We start from the raw sequence: 10,556 nt of genomic DNA, 5'->3' as shown, positions 1-10,556 counted from the left end.
TTAATTATAAATATGTAAAATGACATTGTTAATATTTAAAAAAAGAAAAATTATCAAGAACATTTACAAAAAATTAAACCGAAAAACTAACATTTATTAAATCATAAAAACGTAAAATGAAAACGCTTACAAAAAGATGGCAGTTGTGTTTAGCTGCTTGTCATGTGACCATTAATCAAGAGAACCGTGAACATGTGAATGTGTTAAATTACTGAAACTTGAACTCAAAATCTCAGGATGTTTTAAGGAGATACTCAAGCTGAAAGAGCTTGGGATTCCCTGATATAACACACAGATAAAACTCTTCTCTTTACTCATGCGTTGTGTTTTATTCTGCCGTCTGTAGGCGGTGCTAGAGAGCAAATGGCCATCCACCAATCAGGGAGGGCGTCTTCGCTGGGCGAAGCTTCGTAACGTGGTATTGGCCGTGGCTCAGTTCAGGCAGCCAATCAAACAGCAGAAGAGGAGCGCATCATTCAGCAGCCGCACAGGTCAGAGAGGCCCCGCCTCCAGCACCTGATTGACAGCCAACAGCAGTGTCTCATTCTCACATTCTGCTCCTGTTTTCAGAATATGCGCTGTCCAAGCCCCGCCCCCACTCGGCTCTGATTCGTCAGTCCAGCTGGAGCGGGTTGAGTGAAAGCTCGAGCCACGAATCACTGATGAGTCTGACCAAGAGCAACAGTCTGAGCAGCGTTCATGCGTCAGGATGCAGTGAGTGACTGATAACTAGACATCAACGCATGTCTGAGGGAAAAGTTTACATGCTGTTTTCTTTTCATCTTTCCTCTGAACGATGCATATTAAAGATTCCATGAGTTGTACCTCAGTCAAATATTGTCCTCCTAACAAACCAGACATCAATGGAGAGATGATTTATTCAGTCTTCAGATGATGGATAAATCTCAGTTTCAGTATAATCGACTCCAGGGTCACATATCAGTCTTTGTTTGTTGATCAGAGCTGAAGTTGTCAAAGAAAGCAGCTGCGCAGAAGCCTCCCGCCGGCCGCAGACACACACTGAGTCCTCCAGCGGTGTTAGTGCGCCGCAGCGACGTCTGTCTGTCCACCTTCTACAGAGACTGTGCAGAGAGCGCAGACGCAGACACAGACTGCAGGAGTCGGCCGGAGAGGGACAGCAGGTACACAGACATAAAAACAAGCATAAACCAGTAAAAGACCAAGATATTTCTTTTTTTTTAATTATTTACCTGATTAAAATAAATGTAATTATTTTTTATTATAAACTAATTATTATAATCATAAATGTGTGGAATTCAAATAATAAATAATTTTTTTTTTTTTGCATTTCATTAGATTTTTTTTTTACAAATTAATGAAATCATACAAATTGATTTTTTTCTTATATTTTTTCTATTTAATTTTTAACTAATTAATGTAATCATAAAAATGTAGCATTAAAATAATAAAAAAAATGTTAGCATTTTATTTTAACAAATTAATTAAATCACACAATTCTAAATAATTTTGTTTTATTTTCTAGTTAATTGTTGACTAATTAAGTCATAAAAATGTACAATTACATTTTTTTGTTATATTATGTATTAAGTAATTAATTTGAATAAATTAATAAAATCTGTGAAATATAAAATGTATATAAATAATTGAAAAATTAAACCAAATAAGATAAAACATTGTTTATTAAAACCTGTTCATTAGTGTGTTACTGCTCTTAAACAGTAGCTAATCTCATCATTACTCTTCATGGAAAGCAGCTTGAGCAAAGGATGTGCATTAATACTGATTTTCACAGGTGCGTACCTTCACTGTAATTAGCTTTAATTAAACTGATTTATTGTGATGTGCACTTGACCAGCGGCTCTCAGCCAGGACTCCAGGGCCTCGAGATTACTTAAAAACAGTTCAAATAATTTAAAACAAGCTGTAAAATAAGTTTAAACAAATAAAAAAAGTATATATTCCTTATTTTAATTCACCATGCTAAAAATTTTATAATAAAAGTAAAACAAATTTGAAAAACAGATGACTTAAAACAAAAAAAGTACTAAAATTAAATCAATTAAGTGATAAAAAAAAGAAATTTTTTTTAAAAAATATAAATAGATAAATTAATAATTTTAGAATAAAATTACGAGCAATTTTTTTCTGGAATCCAGAAATTTATTGTACAGAAACCAGGAGTGACTGTATATGAAAAATATTAATTAATTAATTAATTAATAGTTCTGGATCACGAGGGGCTGTGGAGAACGCTTGAGAGCTGCTGGATTAATTGTGTTCACAAACAGATGGAATGGAGAATGATATTGATTGGATTTTACTTAGGCACTATTTACTGACAAATACATTTATAAACTCGTTTCTTATTTTGAAACAGAAGCTATTGTATGAATTAAAAACGCTCGTGTTCTGCAGGTCGGTGGAAGTGAGGGAGACTCCGAACAGAAAGTCGGTGGATGAAAACTACAACAACGTGTCGTCTCCGAGCCGCGGTCTGGCCGGGAAACTGCAGCAGCTGCTGACGCCTACGAGGAACCGTTCAGCGGCGCGACGAGCTGCTAGCGTAGACGACCGGCGGCCGGGAGCGAACAGATACTCGCGTCAGAAACCCTCTCGCAAGAGCCAGATGACCGAGAGTCTGCTGAAGGCCAAGGAGCGGCTGTACAACGCCACGTCTGAGGTGACTGGAATCTTTTTTAGAGTGTATAAGAGCCTAAAATTCAAGATATCAGCTGCAAACACTCTTAAATTAATGTCATATATTTGCACGAGTTTATACAACAGTTCATTAAATAAGTTAATATTGTATTACATTTTAGTTTTTGCTCAAGTTCACAAATGAAAATACTTCCATTCAAATACAGCAGAACTGATGAACATCTATCTCTGATCAACACACAGCAGTGATTCACTGACTCATAAATAAAGCCAGTCACTTGCTTCATTTCTGAATGATTCAGTTGAATGAATGATTCAGTGACTCACTCATTAAGACAGTGACACACCACCACCTACTGGTGCTAATAGTTTAATATCCAGAATATCCTTTTTTTTTTTATATATAATTTTATATTACAGTATTCATTAAAAAAAAATAATGGTTACAGTAGTTTACCAAAAAATGAAAAAAAAAATCATTTTTGGATAAACTAACTATAATTTATTTATGCAATGTTGACTCAAAATATGTAATGCAATAAATTAGATTCCATGTTAATCACTAGACAGCCCTGATAATAATTGTATCTGTATGTCTGTAGAGTTCTCTGTCTGTAGGGAGTGACATTGACATGATGGACATCCAGACGCTGGTGGTTCCTCACAGGAAGTCGTGGGATTCTGCACAGGAAGGGGCGGGCATTGAGGTTTGTGATATCTTTGAGAGACGACACTTTTTTTTTGGCAATATTATGGACTTGATTGCACAGAAACTGTTGGAAGAATGAAATATTGAATATTTACTATCGTTACTGTTTTTCACAGTGTTCTCCTGTTTAAAACGCAGTTACTTTGACACAAATAGTGTAGTATAAGTAAGAGATGATGCATGGCTAGCTGTGCATTTAACAATTTTAATAGATGATGTGGAGGTCAAGAACCACCTGCCGTGAAGCAGAGTGCGTTAAAATCGTTTAACGGCAGGGAAAAAGTACCTGCTCGTTAGCTCTAGCATTCTGCCGCTTCAAACTAGACTCAGAGATGAAATAGTGCGGTAACATCACATTTACTTGAGTAATTTATACCATATATTTTAATTATTATTGAGAGAGAGAGAAAGTCTATAATGCAAATGAGAATAGTAATCATAGTAAACACTATTGCAGACACCTGGACAATTACATGAGACCCTAATTATCTGAGAAATGTAACGGCCCTAGTACCGAGCCTTGAGGTACTCCACACTGCACTTGTGATTGATTTGATACCTTTTCATTCACTGCAACGGATTGATGAAGTTCAGATACGTACAATTTGAGCTATGGCCAACAAAATGTTCTGGTCTATGTTGTGTTTATGTTCATCTCTGTGTCTGTGTGTCAGGTTCTGATGTCGAGCTGCTCGCTGTGTCGCAGCTGTAATTCTCTGGTGTATGATGAGGAGATCATGGCCGGCTGGTCATCTGATGACTCTAATCTCAACACCACCTGTCCGTTCTGCTCCGCGCCGTTCGTGCCACTGCTAAACGCAGAAATCTGTGACCTTGGGCCCATCTGCAGGTAACACAGAACTACTACAGCTAACACCAGATTTAACATTATTTCAAATAAAATAAACATTAACTCAATTCTCGATGTAACACAACAGTCTAACAGGAACTAATATTATTGCAGAAGTGTTAGCAAATGTTTGCTTTTGAAATGCATTTGTGATATTTTCAACACAGTGCTTCATTTTGCAAGAGATGAGAGACATTTAGCATTTTGTGTGCAGTTCTTGGATTTGTGTGTAAAGTTTTGAAAAAAGAGGCAAAGTTTTGAAAATGTAAGCAGTTAAAAAAAAATGATATAAAAGTACTAAAATATCTAAAACTGAAATAAAAAATGTATTAAAAAAACTAGAGACAAAAAATACTATTATTTTGAAACATTATTTATTAAAGAAACTTTTTTTATTTAATAGTATATTATAATAATTTCTTCCAAATGTTTTATTGTTTTAATAATTAAAAATATGATAAATTTTGCTTTGCTTTGAGAACCTTAAAAAAAAATCTAATTTTCAGTCAATTTGATATTTGTGATCAGTAAAAGAACAATTGAAAGAATCACTGTCTGAAATACTGCTGTCACAACAAACACCTGATTTTCCAAACTCAAAAATATATTTAAAAAATTCTAAAAATATATAAAGTGATTTATGTAATATGCTTTTGTCCAGTACAGAATCTCTAAAACAATTTTGTAAATGCACAAGAAATTTTAATATGAAAATTGAAACTATGGTGTTATTTACATGATCTGCAGTTTCATGAACCTGTGAATATATAGAAAATACCAATAGAAGTATCTAAAGTATGAATGAAGTGTCAAGAAATCACAGGATCTGTCTGTGTGTGTGTATGTGTGTGTGTGTGTGTGTGTCTGTCTCTCTCTCGCTCTGTGTGTGTGTGTGTGTGTGTGTCTGTCTCTCTCTCGCTCTGTGTGTGTGTGTGTGTGTGTGTGTGTCTGTCTCTCTCTCGCTCTGTGTGTGTGTGTGTGTGTGTGTGTGTGTGTCTGTCTCTCTCTCGCTCTGTGTGTGTGTGTGTGTGTGTGTCTGTCTCTCTCTCGCTCTGTGTGTGTGTGTGTGTGTGCGCAGTGTGGAGCGCAGTAACCTGAGCGTGGAGGATGATCTGGAGAATATCATGCTTCCTCGCTCCGCTCCGGACGACACACTGCAGCATCAGTGTAATGGCATCAGAGAGACGGACTCCAGCTCCGAGACCAGCAGCCAATCAGAGAGCAGCGTGCCGTCGGTGGGCGGAGCCCCGCAGGTGACGGTGGCGTACCTGAGCCCGCTGGTGGTGCGCAAGGAGATGGAGAGTCTGCTGGAGAACGAGGGCGAGGCTGTTCTCTCTCAGGTCCAGCTGCTGGACAGTCACTCCATCCTCTTCTGGAATCTGGTTTGGTACTTCACTCGCCTCGGCCTGCCCAGTAACCTGCTGCAGCTGCTGCGGACGTCTCCGCTGACCGCACGCCTCACACAGGTCTCTCTCTCTCTCACACACACACACACACACACACACACACAGAGGAGCTCAGCTGACTGTGTTTGTGTGTCAGGGGTCAGAGGGCACGGCGGTGCGTGTGAGGCTGCTGTGGGACACACTGACCCCAGATACGGAGCAGTGGCCTCCGCTCTACATGCTCTGGAAGATTCACAGTAAGACACAAACACACACAGGGACTAGTTTGTTTATTAATTTGATTTTTTATGGAAGTTAATGCATTATGCAACTTTGTTACTTTTTGTCACCCTATCAGGGCTTCCTTATTTGTTTATTAATAGCACAAACCCAAAAAAATTGATTTTAAGCAACTGTAAAGGCATGTTTTAAAATTTTTATGAATCTTAAAAAAAAAAAACTATTGTAAAAAAAAAAAAAAAAATCTGAAAGATAATTAAAAAAAAAAGTATTTTGAGGCACTTAAAGAATTCTCATACATTTGTTCTTTTGCTAAAAACTTCTCTTCTGGGTATAAACAGACATGACTGAGGTTAACACTCAGCAAGTGTCAAATGCAAGTACAAATCAGCACTGTGTATATGCATTTAACCGTTATTTTTACAGCTCCAAAAGCGACACCTAGTGGAAAACAATACATTTGCATTTTCATTCAGACCAATGCAAAAAACAACTGATGGTTTTCCGTAGCATAGGACACATGCTAAATCTGCACATGCTGCACTTTCAGATTTAAAAATATTTTCATTGACATCTGTGTTACTTACTGTATGAAAGGTAATTTTCAAAAATAAATTTTAATATTCTGCTGATTGCCATTATTGATTGATGTGATTCCCTCCTGTCCTGCAGGTGGCGTCCCCATGCGCATCTACAGCTGGCGACATCACAACCATCCCTTCAACCTCAACTTCCTGGAGGAAGTGCTGCGCTGGATCGGCATGAACGAGGTACACAAGGCCATCACGCTCTTCCTGGATACGGTTGCTAAGCAGCCTGGCACTCCGCGGATACAGAGGTGAGGCGTGGTGATGCTGTAGTGATGCTCAGCTGAGATGAGACTCTGATGTGTGTTTGTGTGGCTCTGCAGGAGTCTGTACAGAGAGATGCTCTTCCTCACACTGGCCGCCATGGGCAAAGATCACGTCGGTGAGTCCCGCTAAACCAGCAAACTCCAATAAACAGCATTTATTTTTATTTACTTTAAAGAAAACTTTAAAGTAATAGTTTAAAAAAATAATCAACATTTGCTGTTATTTTGAAAAAAAAAATTTGACTCTCAGGCCATCCAAGATGTAGGAGACTTTTGGTCCCACTTTATATTAGGTGGCCTTAACTACTATGTACTTACATAAAAAAATAAGTACAATGTACTTATTGTGTTCATATTGTATTGTAAAACACTTTTGCTGCTATTGAGGTGGGATAGGGGTAAGGTTAGGAAGAGGGTTGGAGGTATGGGTAAGTTTAGGGGTGGGTTAAGGTGTAAAATATGGGTCAACAGTGTAATTATAAATGTAATTACAGAAATTAAATACAGATGTAATTACATGTAGTGTTTTTTTTAAATATAAGTACAATGTAAAAACATGTATGTACACAATAAGTACAATGTACTAAATTATTCATTAAAATGTAAGTACATAGTAGTTAAGGCCACTTAATATAAAGTGGGTCCGACGTTTTTCCTTCAGTAGAACAGTAAAGAAGATTTTTAGCTGAAACCATGATCCTTGGCGATACATAAAATGAAAGTCAGTGGCTAATGACACAAAAAAGCTTAAACAGGCAACACAAGGATCCTCAGAGAGATGGACACAAAGGAGCTTAAAGCTAGCCACATGCTCCACTTCAGGTCCATCGCTGTAGATGGGAGTGTGACCATGGTTCTTCCCGATTCACCGGTGATTTACAATCAGATCTTTGGTCTTCTGGGTGTTGAGTGCAAGGTTGTTGTTGGCAAACAACACTGCTAGATGTTGAACCACCGTGGTGTCATCTACAAACTTGATTATGGAGTTGGAACCATGCACAGGTATGCAGTAGTGAGTGAAAAAAGTAAATAGGATTGGGCTCAGCACAGAGCCCTGAGGTACACCAGTGTTTAAAGTGAGGATAGAGGAAGTGTAGTTACTGCTTCCAAAAGACTGTGGTCTGTTGGTGAGATAGTCCAGGGTCCAGTTACAGAGGGAGGGGCTAATGCCAAGATCAGTGAGCTTGGAGATCAGTTTGGATGGGATCACAGTATTGAAGGAGGAACTGAAATCAATGAATAGAATCCTGGTGTTCAAGAAGTTGAAAATGTTTGTGAAGAACTCAGTTGATCCGCACAGGCCTTAACCTATCTATCTATCTATTTATCTATCTATCTATCTATCTTTAGTTGACAAAAAAGAACCGGTTTAAAAGAATGATTAATGTGGACTGAACCGCTTGCCCGAGGCTCTGGATTACAGATAATAATGTAGTGAATAATATTCAGTTTCTTGCACCGACTGAACATTGTTCAGTTGCCACAGGGATTCATTTTGTGTTGTGTGAAATGTTTTTTTTACTATAAAAGTGACGGTAGCCATTGACTTGCATTTTATGAATTCACCAAAGACATGATTTCAGCTAAAAATCTACTTCAATAAATAAATCAAAAAGTCACCTACATCTCGCACGGTCTGAGAGTGAGTAAATTAACAGTGAATGTTGATTATTGGGTGAACTATCGCTATAATGGTAAGGATATTTATATTTTATTATGTTGTGTGTCCGCAGCTTCGTTTGATAAGCGTTATAAGACAGCGTACCATCGCTTGAGCAGTTCTCTGGGCCGAGAAGAACTGAAGAGGAAGAGAGTCCAGCCGCCCAATCCTAAAGCCATTGACTGCAGACGCTGCTTCCTGCTGCCGCTGGAGTGCTGATCACACACACACAACACACACACAACACACACACACACACACACTCCGCTTGTCTCGTCTTGCCGTCGTCTAACCGCTTCTTGAAGAGGAACGCAAAACACAGTCTGAGCGCTTCTGCAGATGCTGCTGTGCATTATGGGAACTCGTGAGCCTTTCACTAATGACAGCAAACTGACACCCGGCCGCCCCTCGGAAGATTTTATAGGATCTAATGTGGCGTCTGAATTTACCTCGTTTATTTCTCTTGGTTTTATTTCATGGAACTCAAAGATGAAGATTCCGGTTGGGAACGCCGGAAGGCATCATGGGAGTTTGAGATGATCCTGCAGTGGAGTGAGGGTCTGAGCTTCTTCATGTTTGTGTGAGATGTTTCCTGACCAGCAGATCCATCGTCTCTGTTCTGGACAGAAGAGTTGCTCAGTAAACTAGTCTGGTTTGTGTGTGCGAGAGAGAAAGCAGCGCTGCTGTCGAGCTACAAACACATTTTATTCAGTCATTTTAAACAGTGTCATGTGATGTGGTGTAACCGATATTCACACGACCATCAAACACATTCACCTTTAAACTCCCTCTGGTGTGAAGAACAGATCATTCATCGTTCTGTCATCACTTCCTCTCATTCAGGCCAGTGTTTTCTGTTCATATAATGACAGTCAGTAGAGTCCAGTGTTGCTTGGCTCCCAACATTCTTTAAAATACAGTCACGTTTATTCATTTATCAGATTATAGATTTTCAAAACATGAAGACATGAGGAGAGTAAATGATGACAGAATGATTTTCATTAAAAGCACACACCATGTTTGAATTTGTAGATTTGATTGATGATGTTTTCAGTCATGTCTGATGATAATGTTTTTTTGTTTTGTTTTGTTTTGTTTTTATATATAAAGAGTAGGATATTTTTTATATGTCAGGATATAAAACAAAATAAAAAAAGTAATCTGTAAAGACTTCCCAATAATCTCAGTGAAGAAGCCTGAGTTTTCTTCAATCAAACATGTCCTTCTGTTGGATCCGCTGTGCTTCATCTGATCTTGTTCTGTTGTGTCCGGAAGCGTCTCTCTCTCGTTTGCTCTTCTGATCCGTGTTTCTTTAGGTTTTGTGTTCATCTGTGAGTTTCTTCTCCTTGACTGAAATGACTGAACACGGATCTGTGTTTAAAATCACTGTTACAGAGGAAACACTCTTGTGTGTAGGATTGATTCCACAGTCATTATTCTTAATTTTATTGAGGAGGAATATGAAACCGCTAGAAGAGTTTTAGTGGCGTCAGAGGAAGTGATGTCAGAGGAAGCTGTAGTTTGTGCTCTCATTCAATGCAATAACCACGGAGTAGCCGAGCTTCACTGCAGCATGAACGTCTGCATTTATCAAGAGAACAGAGATTCTAAAGCTATATTTAAGTTTTCATGTGTTTGCTGTGCTAATTTATATTAAGGTGACCTCTGACCTGTGTTGTGAATGTTGTTTTGTTTTTCTTTTTTAAGAAAAGAGTTTTAAGAACCAACATTCTGTGTGTTTCTTCGGATCACTGTCATGTGAGTTTGTTATTAATAATTAGCAGGATACCTTTGATTATACATACATATGTGTGAAAAATATCAATTATTGCATATATAAAATTAGAAAAATATTTAGAAAAATAAAAAAGAATCAAAGAATATAAATAGCACATATATATAAGGAAAACAGAAATATTTAATATGTGCATACTGTATACAGTTGCAAGAAAAAGTTTACCATTTTAAATTTTCCAGTTATCTGCATAAATTGGTCATGAAATTTGATTAGATTTTTACCAAAGTCACAAATATCAACAAACACAATATTTCTAAGCTGATAAACAATCATCATCTTTCATGTCTTTATTGAGCACAGCACACTCATTAAAAATATAAAAGAAACACTAGGCTTCTTGTGTCACTAAATGCCAGTTGGAGTCAGATGTTAGCAACCCAGGAGTGCAATCAATGAAACGAGAATAAAGGTGTGGTTTAAA

General features: G+C 37.8%; 1 protein-coding gene across 2 annotated transcripts in view; it reads left to right on the top strand.

Annotated features, from left to right (window-relative positions):
• Positions 1–10,064, top strand: part of LOC127975296 (DENN domain-containing protein 4B) — a 29,151-nt gene extending 19,087 nt beyond the window's left edge. For both annotated transcript variants that reach the window (XM_052579227.1, XM_052579228.1), the window contains exons 18-28: positions 347–491; positions 571–714; positions 962–1,142; positions 2,398–2,662; positions 3,243–3,347; positions 4,024–4,199; positions 5,278–5,665; positions 5,742–5,841; positions 6,497–6,662; positions 6,735–6,793; positions 8,411–10,064. In XM_052579227.1, coding sequence (XP_052435187.1) covers positions 347–491; positions 571–714; positions 962–1,142; positions 2,398–2,662; positions 3,243–3,347; positions 4,024–4,199; positions 5,278–5,665; positions 5,742–5,841; positions 6,497–6,662; positions 6,735–6,793; positions 8,411–8,556 — 1,875 coding nt within the window. In that variant the 3' untranslated portion in view covers positions 8,557–10,064. The remainder of the gene's footprint in view (positions 1–346; positions 492–570; positions 715–961; positions 1,143–2,397; positions 2,663–3,242; positions 3,348–4,023; positions 4,200–5,277; positions 5,666–5,741; positions 5,842–6,496; positions 6,663–6,734; positions 6,794–8,410) is intronic.
• The last annotated feature ends 492 nt before the right edge of the window (positions 10,065–10,556 follow it).

The sequence above is a fragment of the Carassius gibelio genome, chromosome B16, assembly GCF_023724105.1.
Source record: "Carassius gibelio isolate Cgi1373 ecotype wild population from Czech Republic chromosome B16, carGib1.2-hapl.c, whole genome shotgun sequence".
Classification (NCBI taxonomy): domain Eukaryota; kingdom Metazoa; phylum Chordata; class Actinopteri; order Cypriniformes; family Cyprinidae; genus Carassius; species Carassius gibelio.
This window is presented reverse-complemented; position numbering and strand designations above follow the sequence as displayed.